The sequence below is a fragment of the Phacochoerus africanus genome, chromosome 1 (assembly GCF_016906955.1).
Source record: "Phacochoerus africanus isolate WHEZ1 chromosome 1, ROS_Pafr_v1, whole genome shotgun sequence".
NCBI classification, from domain to species: Eukaryota; Metazoa; Chordata; class Mammalia; order Artiodactyla; family Suidae; genus Phacochoerus; species Phacochoerus africanus.
Genome location: NC_062544.1, coordinates 180,303,325 through 180,329,870, shown reverse-complemented (window position 1 = coordinate 180,329,870; position 26,546 = coordinate 180,303,325). Strand labels below are relative to the sequence as shown.

At 38.9% G+C, this 26,546-nt stretch overlaps 1 protein-coding gene across 3 annotated transcripts in view; it reads left to right on the top strand.

Annotated features, from left to right (window-relative positions):
- IFT80 (intraflagellar transport 80) overlaps positions 1-26,267 on the top strand; it is a 134,810-nt gene extending 108,543 nt beyond the window's left edge. For all 3 annotated transcript variants that reach the window (XM_047785687.1, XM_047785686.1, XM_047785688.1), the window contains 2 exons: positions 11,012-11,135; positions 25,822-26,267. In XM_047785687.1, the coding sequence (XP_047641643.1) occupies positions 11,012-11,135; positions 25,822-25,932 (235 nt within the window). In that variant the 3' untranslated portion in view covers positions 25,933-26,267. The remainder of the gene's footprint in view (positions 1-11,011; positions 11,136-25,821) is intronic.
- Positions 26,268-26,546: the final 279 nt, after the last annotated feature.

Genomic DNA, 26,546 nt, shown 5'->3' with positions numbered 1-26,546 from the left:
CCATATGCTGTGAGTGTGGCCCTAAATAGACAAAAGACAAAAAGAAAAAAAAAAAGTTGGCATGTTGACTTCTCCAGGTTTGAGATGTCTTTCATCATCTTTATCTCTATATATATTCAAAAATAACCCATAAATCTTACAATTCCTGGCCCCTTACTTATAATTTCCTCAGATTAGAATATTTATAGATAGCCTATCTCTATCTTCCCCTTGAATAGAAGTAACAAAAAATGGCTAATAAAGTAACAAAAGATAGTTAATTTTGTTATGGACATAAATTTATACATTAATGCTCTATACTCTTCATATAATTCAGCCACCGTGTTTCTATCCTTTATTTACACAAATTTATTGTCATTGTTTAGCTATATGAAGGATCATGAAAGATATTTTTGGTTCTACAAACATGAATAGGCCAGTTCTTGTCCTCAATTTATTCATAATTCATAAATATTAAAGTAACTAGTTCAGAAAGAGACAGTATGAATAATATTTTAAAACTCTGTATTAAAGAACTAATAGAAAATTGTATATACTATTGTATAACTATTACTAAGCTATGAGTTCCATGAAAAATAGGGAAGAATGATGTTTATAGCATATTTTCAACCAGTGCTTTTGAGAAAATATATATGTTGACAAATGTTAGGCATTGCTATTTATATAACATGTTATACATACAATAGAAATAAACATGCAATATAATAAACATTTACATACAATATAAACGTTATACAATATAATAAACATTTTAAAAATCATTTTTATTTTAAAAAGCTTACAACCGGAGTTCCCGTCGTGGCTCAGTGGTTAACGAATCCGACTAGGAACCATGAGGTTGCGGGTTCGGTCCCTGGCCTTACTCAGTGGGTTAATGATCCGGCGTTGCCGTGAGCTGTGGTGTAGGTTGCAGACGCTGCTCAGATCCTGCCTTGCTGTGGCTCTGGCGTAGGCCGGTGGCTGCAGCTCCGATTAGACCCCTAGCCTAGGAACCTCCATATGCCACGGGAGTGGCCCAAGAAAAGCAACAACAACAACAACAACAACAACAAAAAGCTTACAACCTACTTAGGAATTCCATTTTATTGACATTAATAGTAGTCAGGAGAGGATCAAGATGGCAGAGGAGTAAGTCATGGCTCTCACCTTCTCCCACAAACAGATAAAAAAACACCTATGTGTAGGATGATTTGCACAGAACATCTACTGAATGCTGACAGAAGACCTTAAACCTCCTAAAAGGGCAAGAAGCCCTCCACATAACTGGGTAGAACAAAAGGAAAAAAAAAGAAAGAGAGAAAAGGAATCAAAATGGGACTGTCACTCCTGAGAGGGGACTGTTAAAGAAAAAAGGAACCCACATCCTGGGAAGCCCCCTAACTGACAGGGAGATCAGCCAAGATGGAGGGACATCAAAGTTGTGGAGAAAAACGCAGCAGCTGGACTGAGGAGGGCAAAGCAAATTGAGAGCCTCCCAGATCATCTGCACCACAACCCTGGACAGCACAGCCTGAAACACCCAAGGTGGGGGCTGGGCACTGAGACTCAGGCCCCAGTGGTCAGTTCCAGGGAGAGGACTAGGGTTGGCTGTGTGGAGACAGCCTGAGGGGCTAGGGAGCCAGGCTGGGGAGCGGAATGCCACAGCTGAAGGGACCCTGAAGGAGGTCTGGGCCTGCAGGAGAAGCAAGACCATTGGAAAGGGCAGGAGAAGGGGCAGACTGCTGTAGGAATATCTTTCCCTGCGGACTCTCAGAGGGTGGGGCACCTCTAGAACAGGCTATGGGTGGTGAGGCGCCACTTGCTCCAGCTACAGGAGACCAGGTGCCTCTTGTGCAGGCTACACGTGACCGGGTGGGTACCTTTTCTGTGGGCTAAGGGTAGTAGGGGGCTAAGTGCGATGCAGCACCTCTTGCGTGATCTACAGGCAGCAGGGACAATCCCCAGCAGCCATCTCAGGCACCAGAGGGGGGCATGGCCCACCACCACTATTGGTCTGTGAACAGGCACCACCTGTGGTCCCAGTCACTTCAGAGGACAGAAAAGAAGAGGACACTACAATTGAGCACCACCCATTGTTGCTCTCACTCCCCTGGGAACACACCCATCCTGCTGCTGCCACTGCCACATGTCCAGGCGCTACCTACACATTCCTGAGCACTGTCACTTCGCAGGGCCCTGCAACTAGGAGCAGCCTGTGCCACCTTCCTATGGTTCCTAGCCACTGTCAAGAGTCCAGCAACCAGGCACTAGGTGCTAGCCCTGCCCATTGCCTCCATCTTCCTGGAAGCATGCGAAGCACCCTAAAAATAAAAACTAAGCCCTAATAAAATACCCAGGAGTGCTCATGCATATAAATAGCCCTCCAAGACTACAGTAAACTCACAGAACAAAAAAATATATATAATAAAGTGAAGGTGCTCAGGTACCAATTAAAAGAACAGGAGAATTCGCCTGAAGGAGCAAATAATGAAACAGACCTCTGCAGACATGGAGTTCAAAAAGGAGATAGTGGAAATACTGAAGGAATTAAGAACAGATATGAACAGTAATGCAGATTACTTTAGCAAGGAACTATAAAATAAAAGGAGGAGCCAAAAAAATTAGAAAATTCATTTGCAGAGATGCAAGCTGAGTTAAAGGCATAAAGAGCAGAATGAATAATGCAGAGGAATGAATTAGTGACTTGCAAGATAGAATCATGGAAATCACCCAATCAAGACAGCAGACAGAAAACCAAATGAAAGAACATGAAAGCAATATAACAGATCTATGGGATAATATAAAGTGGGCCAATCTATGCATAACAGGGATTCCAGAGGGGGAAGAAAAAGAAAAATCAAGGAAACATATCAAGATACAGGAAGCACAGAGAGCCCCAAACAAGTTGAACCCAAACAGGCCCACACCAAGACATATAATAAAAATGGCAAAAGTTAAAGAGAGGATTCTAAAGGCAACAAGAGAAAAACAAAGCGTTAATTATAAGGGAGCCCCCATAAGGCTATCAGCTGATTTTTCTACAGAAACACTACAGACCACAGGAGAGTGGCAAGATATATTCAAAATTCTAAAAGGGAAAAATTTGCAGCATAGAATACTCCACCCAGCAAGAATATTATTTAAAATAGGAGGAGAGGAGTTCCCGTCATGGTGCAGTGGTTAACGAATCTGACTAGGAGCCATGAGGTTGGGGGTTCTATCCCTGGCCTCGCTCAGTGGGTTAAGGATGCACTGTAGTGTAAGTCGCAGATGCGGCTTGGATCCCACGTTGCTGTGGCTGTGGCCTAGGCCGGCAGCTACAGCTCCAATTAGACCCCTAGTCTGGGAACCTCCATGTGCCATGGGAGTGGCCCTAGAAAAGACAAAAAGATAAAATAAATAAAAAAATAAAATAGGAGGAGAAATAAAAAATTTCTCCAACAAGCAAAATCTAAAAAAATACAGCAATACTAAACCCATTCTAAAAGAAATACTGAAAGGGCTCCTCTAAATAAAAAAGAAGTAAGAAGAAATAGAGTGGTGGAAATCATAATTGGAAAGCCATCACTGAAATAAGCCAGTATACAGATCTAAAAGGGAAAAAAAAAAAAAAAGCTATTGTAAAAGAGATGATAAACACAAGGAACAGAAAAAGGACAACATGAAGATGTTAAAAAAGGACCTCAAAATCATAAAATGTGGGGAAGGAAAGTAATAAAAGGTAGACTCTTTTTTTGTAGAATGTTTGAACCTATATGACCATCAGGCTAAAGCAAGCAGATATAGGAAGGGGTTTACATACTTGAAAAACAGGGCAACCACAAATCCGAACCAAACATTACATTCACAAAAACTAAAAAGAAGAGGACACAAGGATAAAATGAAAGGAAATCATCCAACCAAAATAAGAAAGGAACAAAGGAGAAATAGAATCAACTGGAAAACAAGGTTTAAAGTGTCAATAAATACGTTAGATCTCAGAGAGAGGGAAAACAAAATGGGGAAAGAGCAGACTCTGGGTGCTCCTCCATTCCTCCTATCTACCTGGCATCTCCTACTCTTATGCTCTGTGCTTTTCATCTAAACTCTAAACCCGTGGATTTGTCAAGTGCTGGTAGACCTCTGTGCTTGCCTGATAAATTGCTAAAGGCGAAGGAGCAATGTTCAAGACTTCTGATTACTATTTATACACCTAAGATTCCAAAACAGCATCTCTCTTCTAGCCTTCTATCCTGCCCAAATGTACATATATTCTAGGGCTGCACCTGTGGCGTATTCTAGGGCTGTTCCTGGGCTAGGGGTCCAGTTGGAGCTGTAGCTGAGGCCTATGCCACAGCCATGGCAACACCAGATCCAGGTCACATCTGTGACCTACGCTGCAGCTTGTGGTTACACCAGATCCTTAACCCACTAAGCAAGGCCAGGGATCCAACCCACATCCTCACAGATACAGCATTGGGTCCTTAACCTGCTGAGCCACAATGGGAACTCCTGTCCTGCCCATATTTGCTTCCAGAACCCAATTATCCACCTGCCTATTGAACATTTCCACTGGATGTCTTAGATATTTGAGTTCAAATTTATATTTATTCCCTCATAAACTTGGTCCTCTTCCAAAGTAATCTATCTTATATTTTCAGTCTACCCAAAGCTGGAAATTTAGGAGTTACTTTTGACATTTTCCTTATCCTCCTTTTCCTGCCACCTACTCCAGTTGCCAACCATTTGCCCTCCCAAATACCTCTGGCATTCATCTTTTTCACTACTAGCACCCTTGTCTAAGCTGATCCAAGTTTTTCTTGGTATAACCTCATCATTCATCTCCCTGCATCCGCTTTGTCCTTCATCTGTCCATTCTTCACACTGTAGTCATAGTGATCTTTTCACATATCACTGCCGAACTCTGACTCACTTCATTGAAGCCCATAATTCGTATCACTTTTAACACAAATATAAAAAACTAGATAAGAATGATTTCAAATAATCAGCAGAAGTAGTCATAATTGCTAAGAAACTTGAGAAACTTTTATGTATTGCCTTCATTTCCACTTCCTACAGATAGTTCTTTAACCAGTTGGCATATTTTTTCCTATTGTATATTCATTCAGCAGATATTTATTAAGCATCTATCATACCAGTTGTATTTAGATATTACATGAAGATCTGCTTAAAACAACAACAACCACAACAGTCTTTTTAAGGCCACACCCATGGCATATGGAAGTTCCCAGGCTAAGGGTTGAATCAGAGCTGCAGCCACCTGCCCATGTCATAGCCACAGCAATGTGGGATCCCAGCCGCATCTGTGACCTACACCACAGCTCACAGCAACGCTGGATCCTTAACCCACTGAGCGAGGCCAGCATCCTCATGGATACTAGTTGGGTTGATGACCCACTGAACAACAAAGGGAACTCCCACCAACAGTCTTTTGGTAAAATATCTCGTCCTTTTTATTGACTTGTTTAAAAGGGCTGCCGAATGGGACAAGGACAAATGTAGTTAAAAATGGAGGCTTTGGGATAAGGTTGGATTTCTGGTTCTATACTTATTAGTCCCGTGATCTTGGACAGGTTACTGAAGCTCTGTAAGCCTCAATTTATTTGTGTTTAAAATAGTGGCAATAATAAAAACTACATGTTTGTTGTCAGTATTATTAAAATAGTATGTGAAAATCTCTTAACATCGTCTGACCCATAGTAAGCCTTCAGTGACTGGTAGCTGTTATTCATTCTTCAAGTATTTATTTGAATGTCTCTAGCATGCCAGGTTTTAGGCACTTGGGGATACTGCAATGAACAAAAGCAGCAAATTTCTGTGATAATAATTTTGATTCTAAATGATATGTCTAATATAAAAAGTACAAGTAAGAGGGATAAATATTTGGACCTAAAATGGGAATCAACTTATAACAACATAATCCAAAGAATGGCCTAATTAGAGAGTAGAATAATTCCCATCTGCAAATATATTAAAACATAGGATGAATGATAAAATTATGTGATTGATTGTTTGAGTAAAAGACTTCTACATGCCTATTTATGTAGATGGTGGTCTTTTTTTGAGGGGGGAGAGTGGGCCACATCTTCAGCATATGAAAGTTCCAGGGCCAGAGATGGAAGCCATGCCATTACAATGACTTGTGCTGCTGCAATGACAATGCCAGATCCTCAACCCACTTTGCCACAAGGGAACTCTGATGGTGGTCTTTTTAAAAAGACCTTATTTTCTTTTCGCATGTATTTCCCTTTTCTCCTGGGAATGAGTAATCATTCTCATAAACTAAGACTTCCAGAACTGGTGTATATTATCAAATAGTGTTTTGAGGTTTGTTTTTTTTGTTTGTTTTTTCTTTTTTTAATGTTCAGTGTTGTATATATCCCAGGCAATTCTGTCAGGGCTTTAATTTGTCTGTGTCTTCTAGCAGCAGGGAAAGCCCACATTGGGTATCTTTGTAGACCAAAGCTGTACTAAATGGTAGATTGGGCCGGGGGGAGTGGGGTGGTGATTAAGCTGTCTGACAGTTTGGATTTATTAAGTCTTAATTACCTTCATCTATCCAGTTCATGAGGTCCAGCAGAGAGTGAGATACACTGGTGTGAAGTTCAGGAGAGGTCCTAGGCATTGAGAGAAAGCCTTTGGAGTAGTTGAGGCCATAGTTATGGCCGAGGTTACCTGCAAGAAGTTAAAGAATGACAAAAGAGGAGTTCCCGTCGTGGCGCAGTGGTTAACGAATCCGACTAGGAACCATGAGGTTGCGGGTTCGGTCCCTGCCCTTGCTCAGTGGGTTAACGATCCAGCGTTGCCCTGAGCTGTGGTGTAGGTTGCAGACGCGGCTCGGATCCCGCGTTGCTGTGGCTCTGGCGTAGGCCGGTGGCTACAGCTCCGATTCAACCCTTAGCCTGGGAACCTCCATATGCCGCGGGAGCGGCCCAAGAAATAGCAGCAGCAACAACAACAACAAAAAAAAAAGACAAAAAAAAATTCTTTGTCAAGTTTATAAATCTTGTGCTCCCAGTATCCTGCTATGGTCTATAAAAATAAAAAAAAAAAATTAAGAAAAAAAGAATGAAAAAAGGCAGCAGGCATATTTCTCCTGGAATTCAACACTTAATGGTCTGGTTGAAGAGGAGGACTCAGCAAAAGAGAACAGAAGGGAATAAAAAAGATAGAGCTTTAAAACTATTTATTATGGAAATTTTCAAACATGAAAAAGTAGAGGAAATAGTGTAATGAATCCCCATGTACCCAATACTCAGCTTTCACAGCCATTGATTTGTAAATAATCTCTGTTCCTCCTCTATCCCTACCCACAATTTTTAAAAAGCAAATTCCAGTCATCATTTTATTTTACCTATGAATATTTCAATATGTATCTCCAAGGCTTTTTAATCCAGCCACAATATCACGATCACACTTTAAAAAGTTGATAATTTTATTCAGTGTTCTTATCTCTCAGATTGTCTCATAAATATTTTGTTTTGTTTTATGGTTTGTTTGATTCAAGGGACAAGCAAGAGCCATACATTGTGATTGGTTGATACTTTCTTAAATTTCTTTTAATCTATAGGTTCTCATTTCTTTTTTGTGTTTTCTTACAATTTTCCCCTCTGGGCCTGTAGAAGTTCCCAAAGTCTGGACTTTGTTGATTGAGTCTTTGCCGTGTCATTTAAAACTTGTTCTTTTGCCCCCAAGTTAGCTGTGAATTGATATTGAATGTAGAAACTTGATTACATTTAGGTTTAAATTTCTTTTTTTCCTTTTGATTACAGATCCATCAGAATTGATATTAGTTGTACTTCCACAACAGGTCATTTTTTGTGTGTGATGTTAGCAACCTTTGATATTCATTGACAAAATCCATTATCAATTATGATGATATTCTAATTCTATCCTTCCAGAATTCCTGAGGGATAGAAGTATTGGGCGATAAATATATTAGATTGCTTTTAGTATCCCTGAATCTCTACATTTGCTTAAATCTTCTGTTTGAGAAGCATAGTGTTGCTGGTTTGTGCTTCTCTCATTTATATTTGAATTTGAAAATTGCCTGCAACCTAATAAAATGCAATTCTTGAACATGTAAGCAAGTTATCTATTTGACATTTACTTTGGACATTTGGTGGTAATCTGTTTTCAGAAACTGAAGTTAAGGGAGGTAGAAACTAGAAACTCCAGGTATGCATATTAATCCTTTATGGAAGTATTAATAAAAATAGTATCTGTACTTATACTGTTATAACAAGTGATTTTGCTTCATTCAAGCTATGCAAAAAAATTATACTTTGAAGTTATAACATCTTTTTATATAACTTCCTTCTATTTAAAATCAGAGAGGATACATGGATTTTTTCCAGCCCCATAATCTAATGTTACATTTGTTTGGTTGCCAAATAACCATTTTAAAGCTAGAGACATACTGTTCCCATAACTCTTATATAATTTGGAGTAAATTCCCTCCTAAATGTGGTAAAGAAACATTTTTTACCCAGTGTGTGCCTTTAGAGAACATTTAAAATAGCACATATCATTTGAATGTTTACTTTTAGCCTTTCTCTTCAATCAGATAATTAATACATATTTTATAATAGTAATAATGACTATAATAATAGATAATACTTAGTATCTAGAATCTAAATGCAAAATTAGGCATCATATTTTGTCCCTTCTACATAATTAAGTATATTGATGTTCCATGACAAAGTATCACTTTGGAATTTTTGAAAAGCTTTAACCTAGAATAGATGCTTGTGTATTCCCCACTTAGAACACTTCTGGTTTTGTGCAGTCAAGAACTCCTTCTCCCATCATGTACAATCATAAAGAAAAAATGGGAAATGAAACTTCTGAGGTGCTAAAGGGGTGGTTCATCCTACTTTCCACTTGCACATACATCACTGGAATCAGAGCCTTGGGATATATTGGGGGGGGGGTGACGAAAGAGAGTTAGAAAGATTAAGACATCTTTACTTCTATTTCTCATCTTTTGAGCCTCTGTTTTTTGCTATCTCCTGTATCCTACTTTTGTTCCTCTCTATTCTAGTACCTCTACCTTTTTTCCTATTTATCTTTTTCTCTGAAAGACTTAAAATCACAGAGGAATGAGGGCAGTTTGTGAGGAGTTTGTGATAAGTAGCAAATACTGACACTTGGATTTAGCAATATTGTTTACACCAGTATATTTTTATAAGAAATCATTGCACTGGAGTTCCTGTCGTGGCTCAGCAGTAACGAACCTGACTAGGATCTATGAGAATGCGAGTTCTATCTCTAGCCTTGCTCAGTGGGTAAAAGGATCTGCCATTGCCATGAGCTGCAGTGTAGTTCACAGACTTGGCTCAGATCTGGCGTTGCTGAGGCTGTGGTGTAGCCGGCAGCTATAGCTCCAATTCAACCCCTAGCTTGGGAACCTCCATGTGCCACACCTGTGGCCCCGAAAAGCAAAAAAAAAAAAAATCATCGTACTGAATTTTGGCATTATCATTGTGTTACACATGACTTGCATTCATAATTTTTCATATTAAGTCTTTAATATCTCAATTGTCTATCAGTTGTGACTTATTACAGACATAGTATCTAAAATGCTTTTTTTTTCTTTCTTTTTTTGCTGCACTGCAGCATATGGAGTTCTCAGGCCAGGGATCATATCCAAGCTGCAATTGCAACCTGTGCGCTGGGCTGGGGATTGAACCTACGTCCTGGAGCCACAGCGATGCCGCTAATCCTGTTGTGCCGCAGCAGGAACTCCTAAAATACTTTTTAAAGTGACTAGTTTACATCAAACCAAAGCATGCTAAGAATGAAACGCATTTTCCTACTGAACACATTGCAAAAATTCTAGTTAGTAGTCAGTTTGTCTAAAACAACAAGTTTATAATAGTTGACTGATAAAACATGACTGGTCATATTAGAAAGCAAGAGAACTTGAGAAAAAAGGTATTTTGACTATTATGATGACCATTTCCCATACTTTAAAACCAGCTGAGGAGTTCCTGTTGTGGCGCAGCAGAAACGAATCTGACTAGGATCCGTGAGGATTCAGGATCATCCCTGGCCTCACTCTTGTGGGTTAAGGATCCGGCGTTGCTGTGGCTGTGGCGTGAACAGTGTAGGAGAGCTATACTCTACTTATTTGTTCCTGACTCACTAATATGAGTTATGCACAGGATCACAGGCTGAGATGCTATCCACAGTCTACATGTAAAAATAGCCCTGGAACTGAGGAATAATCTTTTCATCTCCCTCCAAATTATCAATATATAGATTTTGTGTCTTTGGCGTTATACTACTGATTTTTAGCAATTCATTTAGTTGTTGTCTGCTATTAAATAATATATTACTTTTTAAAACCTTAGTTATATAGATAAATAGATATTAATTGGATTATAAGATTTAAGTGGCTGTTAACTTTTCATAAGAATCGAAGGCAAAAGGCATTTGTCAGACTTTTATTATCCCTCAAATTTTATTTTCATAGTATTTTAAATATTACTGTACTAGTAATGTAATATTATAGTATTTAGTTGAATTATTAACAGAATATCATTACAGTGTTACAAAAACGCTCAAGATAGTCAAACCACTTACAATGGGGAAGTTCATTCACTTGAATTTTACTGTGATTTCAATGAATTTTCCAATCAACATTTACCATACATAACACTGTGTGGTACTCACCAAAGAGAAATGAAACCCAGATCTCCCTTCAATAAATGTATAGGTTAGTGGAAGGGATAGATTCATAATGATTATAATACACTGTAAGCAGGGCTGTAATAATAGTATGTATAAAATATTATGTATCCAAGATAAGATATAATGGTCATTTATTTCCATAAGAGCTGGTCAGGGAGAATAGATCATGTTTGGTCTGGACCCTGAAGTATAAATTGGAATTTGCAAGATGAATAAGGTAGTGAATGACATATTGAGGGAACAGCACAGACCCTTTGTCCCACCCTCTCACCCCCAAACTACTGCCGATAGAGGCTAACTCAGCAATGCTGATAATCTGTTTTATTTCTCATTATAGGGCACTTGAATTGGCAGTAAAATACAAAACACATGTCGATACAGTGCTTGCTTACCGTCAGAAGTTTTTAGAGACCTTTGGTAAACAGGAAACTAATAAGCGATACCTGCAGTATGCAGAAGGTGTAAGTATTATGCAGTATTTTATAATGTATGTTTTATAAGTACATATTATTTAACTTAATAAGACAAAATCTAATACTTCTTACTTTAATAATCTATTAAAAAATCTACTTTTTCCCCTTCTATGTTACCATCTTACGTTTTGACTGTATAATTATATTACTGAATATTTTTCTGGACTCATTGCCATGTTTTGATTAACTCATGTCTGTTTTTATAATATTCGGCTTGTGTTAAGGTTGTGTATTAACTGAAATTTTTAGATAAACAATAGAAATGGCCAGGATAAAGGCTTCTTATACCTCAATTTTGTCTTTCACCAGCTGCCCTTTCTGCTCCAGGGGGTAGATAAAAGCACAGAGGGCAGTAGCCAGAAAATGAATACTCTGTCACTTTGCAGATTCTAGGGAGTAGGCTGCACTTTGAGAGGTGCCTAGCCTAGGTAGACTTCACTGCCTAGAACCAAAGAAGGCTAACAACCCCTTTGCCTCTCAAGTTCCTACCAGAATTTAAAGTTTCATCAGTCCAGTTAGAAAATAGCCATTCCAGTACATATCAGCCCACAAGGAGAGCCAGAACAAAAGAGTTTGTCCCAGGGCAGAAATGATTGTGGCCACCTGCCTAGATCCTTCTATACTCAAACAGCAGAAATGGAGCTCACCTCTGGCCATGCAGATCCAAGAGACTTGTAATCCCAAGACCGGGCCAACCTTACTTCCAGCTCTGTGAACCAGTTGATTTCCTTACGCTTTTATTCATTCATTTATTCAAAAAATGTTTAATGAGTACTCACCCTAGGCCAGGCACTATGTTGGGTATTGAATCAGATATGGTTTCTGCCTTCGTGGTTATAGAGCTTATAGACTATGTGGGAGTACTCTTCCTTGGGGACAGAATAAAATGGAATGTTATGATTCATCGTAAGAGGCAGAATGTATTTGAGGAAACTTGAGAAGTGGTAGAGAGACAAACCTTCTAAAGGCAACATTATCCATTTGCTTTACTTAGACTATTGAGTGTCATGATCCACATTTCTGAACTTCAAAAGTTTTCAGGGTAATAAAGCCTTTGGGGCCAGTCTTAGTTCTGCAGTGCAACTTCTGGATCCAGGGTAGACACAAGTTGTGGATTTCCTGGTGGAAGGGATATATTTATAGAAGCTCCACAAAAATTGTTTTGTTTGATTCAGAACTATTTACTATTGATATTAATCCTTTGGGAGTTTGGGCTCTGAGGGCTTCCCTCTAATTCACAGAATATGACAGCAGCCACCACCACTACAGTGCTCAGCACCCAGAGAACACCAGTCACTTAATCTTATTTATATCAGTTTTGAAAATATGAGAGTATGTTAAAAATGACACCCACCTTAGAGTTCCCATTGTAGCTCAACAGTAATGAACCTGACTAGGATCCATAAAGACGTGGGTTTCATCCCTGGCCTCGCTCAGTGGGTTAAGGGTCCAGTGTTTCCATGGACTGTGGTATAGGTCACAGATGCGGCTCAGATCCGGCGTTGCTGTGGCTGTGGTTGTGGCTGGCAACTGTAGCTCCGATATGACCCCTAGCCTGGGAATTTACATATGCAGGTGATGCCTTAAAAAGCAAAAAAAAAAAAGAAAGACACCCACCTTAAATTTACTTTATTGTATAGTTTTTAAGTGAATTGATACTCCACTGCTTCCTCTTCATTATCATTGTCATCAATATTTTTTTCGCTATGTTCACATTAGGCGCTTTTGAGGACATAGAAAATGTAGTTTTACCCTCAAGGAAATAATATATCAGATAGTAAAAACTTAACATTCTTATCTTCCTCTTCATTATATATGTATTCAATTATTACTAAAATATAATACCTCAACACAGGAGTAGCAACAGTGTTCAAAGTGGAATAATCAGAACAACATGGGTTTTTTTTTTCGAATTTTGTTTTCTTCTCATCCTGAAACTATATAGGTTACTTTGACTCCCTATGGCACTATGTTCTCGTTTCCTACTTTTCTTCTTCATCGATGTAATTTGGAAGTTAACTAGAAACCATAAAGCAGTATTTTAAAATTATCTTTGACTTAAAAATTATCATAGCCAAAATTGTGATTGTATAAACTCTTTATTTCAGAACTAAGAATTGAATAGAAAAAGATAATTTTTAAAAACACTGAGGGAGGAATTCTCTTGTGGCACAGCAGGTTAAGGATCAGGCATTGTCACCGCAGTGGCTCAGGTCTACTGCTGTGGCTTGGGTTCGATCTCTGGTCCAGGAACTTCTGCAGGCACAGCCCCCCCCCCAAAAAAAAAAGAGAGAGAGAGAGAAAAGAAAAGTGGAAAAATTAAATAAATAAAAACACTGAGAAATTTATAATAGAATCTGGTGAATTCAAATGGGCTCACAATGCATAACATAAAAGTTTATGAAAAGTGAAGTTTAACATGCATTCATATTTATAAGCAATGAAATGTCATTTGGACATTTCTAGTTTAAAATATGGAAATCTGAGATCTGTACACGGTGCACCATCTTCTAAGAACCCATGAGAGTTATTATACCTTACCTACAATGGTGTTCAGTAAGTATTTGTAAAATAATTTTTAAGTCTGAATCTACTGAATACATACTCTGTGCAAGAAGAAAGTATAAGAACCAGGAAATGTTTAAAGCATTATGCTAGGAGAAAGGGAAAAAAAGAGTGAATTTGCTATACAGTAGAAATTGACAGAACAATGTAAATAAACTGTAATAAAAATTTTTTTTAAAAAAAGAAAAAGTGAAAAACAGGAGAGAAAATAAATAGTGAGAGATTGTTAAGTGATAGATCATTTGCTCAGTAATTAGTTACCTTTTATTCGTTCAATATTTATTGAGTGCCTCCTACAGACAATGTACTCTCCTTGGTGTTTGGGATATAGTAGTCAACTTGGCAGACATTGACTCTCATGAAACATATTCAAACAGAGGCGATAGTTAAGCATACAGTTAATTGTTAATTTCAACTGTGATATTCGCCTTGAAGTCTTTACGAATGGGAAACCTGCCTTACGGTGAGGGGATCAACAAAGATTTTTCTAAGCAAAGCAAATGCTATTTGAACTGAGCTCTAGAGGATGGATAGTAGAATCTGACTGAGGGTGGACATGGGGATGGGCATGTTCTAGGGAGAGGTAAGTCTCTAAAGTGGGAAAGAGTAGCAAAGCACAAGGGAGATTGACCTGAGGGTTTCATAAGGCAAATCAGGTATATTGAATTTATGTGAAGATTAATATAAAGCTATTGAATGGAAGTAACATGATCACTTTCCCTTTTAAAATCCCAGTTCCTAAATAGAGACAGAAACATAATTTTCTACAAATCTTTTTGCCCCCTTTGAGAGTTGTATACTTAGTATTTGTTAGTTTTTATTTAATTTAATTAATTTATTTACCCCACAAAATTATCTCTTTTGGGGGAGGGGCTCACCTGTGGCACATGGAAGTTCTCAGGCTGGGGTAGAATAGAATCAGAGCTGCAGCTGCCAGCCTACACCATAGCCGCAGCAACGCAGGATCCAAGCCGCATCTACAACCTATGCCACAGCTGTGGCAACACCAGATCCTTAACCCACTGAGTGAGGTCAGGGGTCAAACCTGCATCCTCATGGATACTAGTCAGGTTCTTAAGCCACTGAGCCACAATGGGAACTCCTACAAAATTAGCTTGAGTAGGATTTTGTCAGTCAATTAAATGATATGATAATAAGAGCAAATGTGTGGGGTCTTCAAAGAATGGTGAAGGAGTGTGTGACTGCCCTGGGTCCTGGGCCCTGTCTGGCTGGAATATTGGTGGGACCAGATAGAAGAGTTTTACTACTGTGTTAGTAGACTTTATAATGAAGGCAATGGTGAGGACTTGGAGGTTTGTAATCAAGAGAATGACTTGAGGAGTTCCCGTCGTGGCTCAGTAGTTAACAAACCTGACTAGTAAACATGAGGGTGCAAGTTCGATCCCTGCTGGCCTTGCTCAGTGGGTTAAGGATCCGGCATTGCCATGAGCTGTGGTGTAGGTTGCAGACACAGCTCAGATCCTGCATCGCTGTGGCTGTGGTGTGGGCTGGCAGCTATAGTTCCAATTCGACCCCTAGCCTGGGAACCTCCATATGCCATGGGTGTGGCCCTAAAATGACAAAAGACAAAAGAGAGAGAGAATGACTTGAAAGATAAATTCTGACATGGAAGATGGATGGGAGGTGAGGGTGGTGACTAAGAGACCAGTTGGGAGGTTACTATAATATAGTCTCACCAGGAGGTAGAATGGGTAGGATTAATGTAAGAAAAAAATCAGTAGTAGGACTGATTTTAATAGGGCTTTGGGAGTAGGAGGAGAGGTGGTGAGGTGAGGCATTTGAGAACAACTTCAACATCCCTAGTATGTGTGACTAGGAGAGGAACATGAGAATATATGAATTTTGGAGCTTTTGAGTTTGAATACATGAAAATACGCCATTTGAGAGATGGGATTAAGATGGCGGAATAGAAGGACTGGAGCTCAACTTCTCTCCTAAAAACAATGAAATTCACAACTAAAGACTGAGCACACTTCACCAAAATGGACCAGAAACCTTAAAAAAGATACCCTACTCCAGAAGAAAAAGAGGAGGCCACATCAAGAGGTAGGAGGGGCGATTTCGTGATATAAACAACCCCATACCTCCTGGGTGGGAAGCTCCACAGACTGGAAACTAACTGGTTCACAGAGACTCACCTACAGGAGTGAGAGTTCTGAGCCACACATCAAACTCTCACGTGTGGGGATCTGGCACAGGGAGAAAGAGCCCCGGAGCATCTGGCATTGAAGGCCAGTGGGGCTTGTGCGCAAGAGCTCCACAGAACTGGGGGAAACAGAGACCCCATTCTTAAAAGGTGCACACAGACTTTCACATGCACTGAGTCCCAGGGCAAAGCAAAGTCTCCAAGGGAATCTGGGTCAAACCTGACTGCAGTTCTTGGAGGACATCCTGGGAAAACAGGGGTGAATGGGGCTTGTTGTGAGGGAAGGACATTGAAAGCAAAGCTCTCGGGAATATTCAGCAGCAGTGCCTTTTTCTGGAGGTGGCCATTTGGGGAAAATCTGGCCCCACCCGTCAGCCAGCTGCTGAGAAGCCCCAGGACAACAACAACCCAGGTGGGATCACAGCCCTGCCCCTCAGTAAACAGGCTACCTAAAGACCCCTCAGGCACACAGCTGCCTCTAATCCCATCCAGAGACTAAGCCCCACCCACCAGAGGGATTAGAATCGGCTCCTCCTACCAGGGGGCAGGCATCAGCCCCTCCCATCAGGAAGCCTACACCAAGCCCCCATACTGACTTCAGCCACAGGGGGGCAGACATCAGAAGTAAGAGAGGCTACAACTCTATTATCTATAAGAAGGTCACCACACTAAAAACCTATAAAAATGAAAAGACAGAGAACTATAACTCAGATGAGGGAGAAAGAAAAAACCCCAGAAAAACAGCTAAGCCATGAGGAGATTCTCAGCCTCCAGGAAAAAGACTCTAGACTGTTGATACTGAAGAAGATACAAGACATTGGAAATAAACTGGAGGCAAAGATGGATAACTTACAGGAAACACTGAGCAAAGAGATACAAGATATAAAACAAACAAGAAGAGATGCAAAATACAGTAACTGAAATAAAAAATTCACTAGAAGCAGCTAACAGCAGAATACAGGAGGCAGAAGAACGAATAAACGAGGTGGAGGACAGATTAGTGGAAATTACGGATGCAGAACAGAAAAGAGAAAAAAGATTGAAACCAAATGAAGAGAGTCTCAGAGAACTCTGGGACAGCATTAAATGCACCAATATCCGTATTATAGGGGTGCCAGAAGGACAAGAGAGAAGGAGACAGAAAAAATATTCCAAGAGATAATAGCTGAAAACTTCCCTCACATGAGAAAGGAACCATTCACTCAAATCCAGGAAGCACAATGAGTACCATACAAAATAAACCCAAGGAGGAACACCCCGAGACACATACTAATCAAACTGACCAAAATTAAAGACAAAGAGAAAATCTTGCAAACAGCTAGGGAAAAGAAACAAATAATAAACAAGGGAACCCCGATAAGGCTATCGGCAGATTTTTCAACAGAAACTCCGCAGGCTAGAAGGGAGTGGCATGATATACTCAAGGTGATGAAAGGAAAAAACCTCCAACGAAGATTACTCTACCCAGCAAGGCTCTCGTTCAGATTTGAAGGAGAAATCAAAACCTTCACAGATAAGCAAAAGCTGAGAGAATTCAGCAACACTAAACCATCCTTACAACAAATACTAAAGGAACTTCTATAGACAGAAAAGAACAAGAGAAGGAAAGAAAAAAGAGCGGCAAAAACAAACCCAAAGTAATTGATAAAATGGCAATAAGAACATACATATCAATAATTACCTTAAATGTGAATAGACTAAACACCCCAACCAAAAGACATAGACTGGCTGAATGGATACAAAAACAAGACCCATATATAAGCTGTCTTCAAGAGACCCACTTCACTTCTAGGGACACATACAAATTGAAAGTGACAGGATGGAAGAAAATATTTCATGCAAACCGGGATCAAAAGAAAGCTGGAGTAGCAATACTCATATCAGACAAAATAGACTTTAAAATGAAGAATATTTTAAGGGACAAAGAAGGACATTACATAATGATCAAAGGCTCAATCCAAGAAGATGTTATAACAATTTTAAATATCTACTCACCCAACACAGGTTCACCACAATATATAAGGCAACTGCTAACAACCTTAAAAGGAGAAACTGACAATAACACAATCATAGTGGGGGACTTTAACACCCCACTTACAGCAATGGACAGATCAATCAGACAGAAAATCAATAAGGAAACACAGGCCCTGAATGAAGCATTAAACCAGATGGACTTAATAGATATTTATAGGACATTCCATCCAAAAGCAACAATACACATTCTTCTCAAGTGCACATGGAACATTCTCTAAGATTGACCATATCCTGAGCTATAAATCCAACCTGAGTAACTTTAAGAAAATTGAAATCATATCAAGCATCTTTTCTGACCACAATGCTATACAACTGGAAATCAACAACAAGAAAAAAACTGCAAAAAACACAAACATGTGGAGACTAAACAACATGCTACTAAACAACAATGGATCACTGAAGAAATCAAAGAGGAAATTTAAAAATACAACAAAGATAGGACACTTCAAAACCTATGGCATGCAGCAAAAGCCGTTCTAAGAGGAGAGTTTATAGCAATACAAGAAAACAAGAAAAAGCCCAAATAAACAAGCTAACTTTACATCTAAAGCAGCTTGAGAGAGAAGAACAGACAAGACCTAAAGTTAGTAGAAGGAAAGAAATCATAAAGATCAGAGCAGAAATCAATGAAATAGAAACAAAGAAAACCATAGAAAAGATCAATGAAACAAAAAGTTGGTTCTTTGAAAAGATCAACAAAATTGATAAACCCCCAGCCAGATTTATCAAGCAAAAAAGAGAGAGGACTCAAATCAATAAAATTCAAAATGAAAAAGGAGAAGTAACAGCTGACATCACAGAAATACAAAGGATCATAAGAGACTAGTATATGCAACTATACACCAATAAAATAGAAAACCTAGAAGAAATGGACAAATTCTTAGAAAAGTACAATCTTCCAAGACTAAACCAAGATGAAATAGAAAAGATGAATGGACCCATCACAAGAACTGAAATTGAAACTGTGATTAAAAAACTTCCAACAAACAAAAGTCCAGGACCAGATGGCTTCACAGGCGAATTCTTTCAAACATTTAGAGAAGAGCTAACACCTCTCCTTCTGAAACTATTCCCAAAAACTGCAGAGGAAGGGATACTCCCAAACTCATTCTATGAGGCCACCGTCACCCTGGTACCAAAACCAGACAAAGATACCACCAAAAAAGAAAACTACAGGCCAATTTCACTGATGAACATCGATGCAAAAATCCTCAAGAAAATACTAGCAAACCACATCCAGCAATACATCAAAAGGATTGTACATCATGATCAAGTGGGATTTATCCCAGGGATGCAAGGGTTCTTCCATATCCACAAATCCATCAGTATGATACACCAAATTAACAAACTGAAGAATAAAAACCATATGATCCTCTCAATAGACGTGGAAAAAGCCTTTGACAAAATCCAACACCCATTTCTGATAAAACCCTTTCAGAAAGTGGGCATAACGGGAACCTACCTTAACATGATAAAGGCCATATATGATAAACCCACAGCGAACATCATTCTCAATGGTGAAAAGCTGAAAGAATTCCCACTGAGATCAGGAACAAGACAAGGATGTCTGCTCTTGCCACTACTCTTCAATATAGTTCTGGAAGTCCTAGCCAGAGCAATCTGAGAAGTAAAAGAAATAAAAGGAATCCAAATTGGAAAGGAAGAAGTGAAACTATCGCTATTTGCAGATGACATGATACTATACCTAGAGAATCCTAAAGACTCTACCAGAAAACTGTTAGAGCTTATCCACAAATTTGGCAAAGTTGCAGGACACAAAATCAATACTCAGAAATCGATAGTGTTTCTATATACTAACAATGAAGAAGCAGAAAAGGAAATTAGGGAAGCAATCCCATTTACCATCACATTCAAAAAAATAAAATACCTAGGAGTAAACCTACCTAAAGAAACAAAAGACCTGTACTCTGAAAACTACAAGCCACTGATGAAAGAAATCAAAGATGACACAAATAGATGGAAGGATATACCATGCTCATGGATTGGAAGAGTCAATATTATCAAAATGACTATACTACCCAAGGCAATCTACAGATTCAATGCAATTCCTATTAAATTACCAAGGACATTTTTCACAGAACTTGAACAAAATATTTTAAAGTTTGTTTGGAAGCACAAAAGACCCAGAATAGCCAAAGACATCCTAAAAGAGAAAAATGGAGCTGGAGGAATCAGGCTCCCAGACTTCAGACTATACTACAAAGACAGACATATAGATCAGTGGAACAGGATAGAAAGCCCAGAATTAAACCCATGCACTTACAGCCAACTAATCTATGACAAAGGAAGCAAGACTATACAATGGAGAAAGGACAGCTTGTTCAATAAGTGGTGCTGGGAAAACTGGACAGCCACATGGAAAAGAATGAAATTAGAACACTCCCTAACACCATACACAAAAATAAACTCCAGATGGATTAAAGACCTAGATATAAGACCAGACACTATCAAACTCCTAGAGGAAAACATAGGCCAAATACTGTCTGACATAAACGACAGCAACATCTTCCCAGATCCACCTATCAGAGTATTGACAATAAAAAGAAAAATAAACAAATGGGACCTACTCAAACTTCAAAGTTTCTGCACAGCAAAGGAAACCCTAAACAACACAAAAAGACAACCCACAGAATGGGAGAAAATCTTTGCAAATGAATCAACCGACAAGGGATTAATCTCCAAAATTTATAAACAACTTCTGCAGCTCCATACCAAAAAAACAAACAACCCCATCAAAAAATGGGCGGAAGATCTAAACAGACAGTTCTCCAAAAAAGACATAGAGATGGCCGAGAAACACATGAAAAGATGTTCAGCATCACTCATTATTAGAGAAATGCAAATCAAAACCACGATGAGGTACCACCTTACACCAGCCAGAATGGCCATCATCCAAAAGTCTACAAACAGTAAGTGCTGGAGAGGGTGTGTAGAAAAAGGAACCCTAGTACACTGTTGGTAGGATTGTAAATTGGTGCAACCACTGTAGAAAGCAGTATGGAGATTCCTCAGAAAACTAAACATAGAACTACCATTTGATCCAGCAATCCCACTCCTGGGCATCTATCCAGAGAAAACCACGACTCGCAAAGACACATGTACTCCAATGTTCATTGCAGCACTATTTACAATAGCCAAGACTTGGAAACAACCTAAATGTCCATCGACAGAGGAGTGGATCAAGAAGATGTGGTACATACACACAATGGAATATTACTAAGCCATCAAAAGAACGAAATACCAGCATTTTTAGCAACATGGATAGACCTAGAAACTATCATGCTAAGTGAAGTCAGCCATACAATGAGACACCAACATCAAATGCTTTCACTGACATGTGGAATCTGAAAAAAGGACAGACGGAACTTCTTTGCAGAACAGATGCTGACTCACAGACATTGGAAAACTTATGGTCTCCGGAGGAGACAGTTTGGGGGGTGGGGGGATGTGCTTGGGCTGTGGGATGGAAATCCTGTGAAATCAGATTGTTATGATCATTATACAACTACAGATGTGATAAATTCATTTGAGTAATTAAAAAAAAAAAGAAAGAAAATACGCCATTTTTTGAGTTTGAAGTCCCTGTGGGGTGGACCCAATCTAGACGGAGATACCTAGTGGGCAGATGGAAATATCAATGTGAACATGGAAGAGTATTGATAAAGGAAGAATCAGGACTAGATAAATTTAGGGTCATGACCATTTAGGTATAATAGAAGCTGTGAGTTGATGAAATCTCCTAGGGAAAGTATAAAAAAGCTGTGGTTGGAACCCCCGTGAACCCTGACAGGTAAGAAGTTACCAAGAGGAAGGATAAAGGAGAAAAAAGACTGAGGACATTTAGAAAGGAGAGCAAAAACCCAGAAGAGAACAACATTGTACTGAGAGATTTTTCAAAGAGCGGTGGTCAGCAAGGTCCAGGGACTGCTCAGACATCAGGGCCTTTTTCATCCCTGTCAGTGTGCTCTTCCCCAGATATATCCATGGAGTCACTCACTCATCTTCAGGTCTCCATGTCCACTTCTCAGGGTGGCCTTCTCTGATCACTTTATTTGAAATACAACACCCGCCCCCACCCCTAACTCCTTCCTTGGCACTGTTTACCTCCCCTGTTTCTAGAACTCTTACCACTATTATTTGTTTTTGTTTCTTTCTCTGTGAAGGCAGTGATTTTTATCTTTTTGTTCACTGCAGAATCCTTGAGCCTAAAGCAATCCTGGGCATATAGGGAGCGTTAAATATTCATTGAATGAGTAATTGAGTCATAGAGATGGTGTTTAGGATGAGGAATTAAAACACTTCGTGGTGGTGTTAGTAAAAAGTTTCTAAAGGGTAGCAGGAATACAGTCATATTACAGTGGTCTGGGGAGAGGAGGTGAGTTGGGAATGAAAAGGAGAATGAAAGTGGTAGATTGTAGAGAGACAGAATAGGGAGGGAAGGGTGAGGAGAAGCAACCAGTGAAGAGAAGGAAATTGAAATGTGTAGGAGATAATTGAAGGCAGATGTGCTAAAGAGTCGAAGAGATGAGATCAGGGACTTTTATGTGAAAAGGCTGTCCTGAGACAGAAGGGAAGGAGATAAGCATGGATACAGATGTACCTGCTTTTGTGAAAGGAAGGAAATTAGGTGAATTCATGCCTTCTGGCCACTATAGTCTCTGTAAAGTAGGAATCTGATTTTCAGCGGTGGAGAATGGAGAGCCATTGGATATGATTTTGAAATTACTTCCATGTGACTAAGAAGAATTGACTGGCTAGGGACTAGGATAAGAAGTGCCAAATTGTATTAACACTCTGTAGAATAGAAAAGGCTGTGTTTTAGTGTAGAAATCCCTTGACAGCTGTCATGAATACATCCTTATCTAAAACCCACTATTAAAAACACTCTTCCAGAGACTAAATTATCAGATGAATATTGTTCTAAAACTGGACAAGTGCCAGAGTGAAAGTGAAACATTTATTTTCAGTGGGATAGCTGTCACTGACACGCTCATTTGTACTGTAACAAATAACTAATATAGATGTCATCAATCTACTTGATGCACGTCTGGTACAGCCAAGCAACAGTTGTTTAGTGTTATCATCAATCTGTGGTTTTATTGTGATTGATTGAGAAACATATATAAGTCAATTTAAGGCTGGAAGAAGGCCAAGACATTCATCAAGTTTTGTCTTTCTATTTGCAAATGTTTTCTTAAGATGATGATTTCTTAAGAAGATGTTTTCTTAAGATGATTTAAAAAACATCAAGTTCTGGCCTGATTGAAAAATGAGTCTTTCAAATAATCTAGTGTTTGCTCTGCCTTTCAATGAGCTGTCACTTGCATCTTAGCACAGGCATTTATATTCTGTAAGAAGGATTCTTTTAATGCATCTATTTTACATATTATAGACAAGTATATGGAATGATTATCTTAAAAAACTGACCAAAAATATCCCCAAATTACTGCATGAAAATACAGAGAAAGGAGAGTAAAAAAGAACCAAATACTTAATTCACTCTACTGCCAGCACAAAATAAAAAAGGGTTGAAGTCCTGTTAAGGTTAAATTAGTCTCAGTTACTTAAGATAAACCTGTTTAAGCAGCAAGTGGTATCGCAGTCTGCGATAATAAGGCTTATTCCACTCAGCTCCCCTACGTGGAGGTGAAAGCCTGTTCACCTTTGGCTCAGTCTCAGGAGTTTGGGTTTATTTCAAAGTGTTAGTTTAATCTAGGACCCAATTTTTCCCATCTCTTGCCTGAGAGGACAGACGTTCCTAAATTAGTGCTGACCAAAGTTTTTAAAACAGTAGAATGTTTTTTCCTAAAGAAATTGTTTATAGAACTTAGGGCAGAGTCCACTTCTAATACCAACACTAATGATTTAGAGGAGGGGCAGGGCTGGATTTTGGGGGACCTGATGGTTGACTGGAAACAGATAAAAATGTTATCACTTTTCAGTTACTCTTTTTATATGTCTTTCAGCCTTGCTTTCCCAGTACTTCCTCTAATATCTTTCATCATTGTCTTACTACTGTCTTCATGGTATTTTAAGAGTTGTTGCAAAGGAGGCACTTTTGCAGAGTATACTCTGGGGAAGCAAATGCACCCCTATCTTTCTTCATAGCTAGGCGTCTAATGGAAACTTCAATATATAAACAGTGAAGAGCTGACCCATTTGAAACATGGCCTGATGGCCAGAGCTGTCCATTTTCCGTCTTGTTTGGAGGAGAGCTGTCCACCTTTACCTGCCCCTCCCCTCTGGTCCCTGAGGCATTGGAGCAGAATCCTAAGGCCCTGTTCGACTCTTTATTTTATTTTATTTGAGTATAGCTGATTTACAATGTTGTATTAGTTTTAGGTTTAGAGCAAAGTGAATCAGTCATACAATATAAATATATCCATTCTTTTTTCCCATATAGGTTATTACAAACCATTGAGTAGATTTTCTTGTGCTATATACTAGGTTGACATTAATCATATATTTTATACAGTAGTGTATATGAATAAGTTCTTTCGTATCTTTTTTTTTTTGTCTTTTGTCTTTTTAGGGCCACACCCAAGGCAAATGGATGTTCCCAGGCTAGGGGTCAATTGGAGCTGTAACTGCCAGCCTGCCCTACAGCCATAGCAACTCTGGATCCAAGCCATGTGTGCAATCTACACCACAGCTCACGGCAATGCCAGATCCTTAACCCACTGAGAGAGGCCCTGAACCAAACCCACATCTTCATGGATACTACTTGGGTTCATTAACCACTAAGCCACAACGGGAACTCCAGTATCATTTTTTATTATGTCCACATATAAGTGATATCATATGATATTTGTTTTTTTATGTCTGACTTACTTCAATCAATATGATAATCTCTAGGCCCATCCATGTTGCTGCAGATGACTTTATTGCATTCTTTTTATGGCTGAGTAATATTCCAGTGTGTATATATACCACATCTTCTTTATCCATTCCTCTGTCAGTGGACATTTAGGTTGCTTCCATGTCTTGGCTATTGTAAATAGTGCTGCAGTGAACACTGGGGTGCATGTATCTTTTTGAATTAGAGTTTTCTCTAGATATATGCCCAGGAGTGGAATTGCTGGGTCATATGGTAGTTATATATTTAGTTTTTTGAGGAACCTCTATACTGTTCTCCATAGTGGTTGCACCAATTTACATTCCCACCAACAGTGCAGGGTTCCCTTTTCTCCCCACCCTCTTCAACATTTATTATTTATAGACTTTTTAATGAGTGGTATGAGGTGATACCTCATTGTAGTTTTGATTTGCATCTCTCTTAATAATTAGTGATGTTGGAGTTCCCGTCGTGGCTCAGTGGTTAATGAATTCAACTATGAACTGTGAGGTTTCGAGTTCAATCCCTGGCCTTGCTCAGTGGGTTAAGGATCCAGAGTTGCCATGAGCTGTGGTGTAGGTTGCAACTTGGATCCCTAGTTGCTGTGGCTCTGGTAGTCTGGCAGCAACAGCTCCGATTAGACCCCTAGCCTGGGAACCTCCATATGCCGTGGGTGCGGCTCTAGAAAAGACAAAAAAATAATAATAATAGGTAATGATATTGAGCATCTTTTCATGTGTCTTTTGGCCATCTCTGTGTCTTCTTTGGAGAAATGTATCTTTAGTGGAACACCTACAACTAGATTCTGGTCTTTTGTATCATTGAGAATCTTGGCTATTTATTGTGATAATTGTCCTATTAGGTCTTGTTCTTAATGCTATTTTATTTTATTTTATTGGAGCATTGTTTCCTTTTTTCTTTCCTGCTTTCTTTTTCTCTAATCTTTTGGAAGTCATACATTCTATTTTCATTTACTCTTGATTACTTTGGGGGTAACAAAAATGTCGTATAAGATATAATCATCTTTTTTTTTTTCTTTTCCTCTACTGCAGCTGCAAATAGATTGGGAGAAAATCAAAGCCAAAATTGAAATGGAAATTACTAAAGAACGAGAACGATCATCAAGCAGCCAGCCCAGCAAGAATTTCAGTCTAAAGCACTAAATGCCATGCTTACCTTTAAGTTTTACCTTTTGAAACTGATTCTGATTAACCAAGGATAAGCATGTTTTCAATGCTAAAGAAAAAGGCAGAATCTTGAAGTATAAGTACTTGCTGTATATTTAATAACAAAAGTATATTCAGAAAGACTAAGTACAGAATAATGATGTAATTTGATGTAATTTTATATTTTTAGTATAATAAGCAGAAAAACATTCCTATATATTTATGATATATCCATGTGGTCTTGCTTACATTCCAGTTTTATGTCCATTATTTTATCCCTGAATCTTCAGTATGAACAAATATCAATGCTGATAATAAAACATTGAACTCTTCAAAATGTATGTTATCATTAATTTCTATTTGATCTCTAAATTGTATTTAATTTAATATATTTATTTATTTTTGTCTTTTTAGGGCTATACCAGTGGTATATAGTGGTTCCTAGGCTAGGGGTCCAATCAGAGATCTAGCCACTTGCCTACGCCACAGCAACAGCAACTTGAGATCCGAGCCATGCCTGTGATCTACACCACAGCTCACAGCAACACCAGATCCTTAACCCACTGAGTGAGGCCAGGGATTGAACCTGCGTCCTCATGGATACTAGTTGG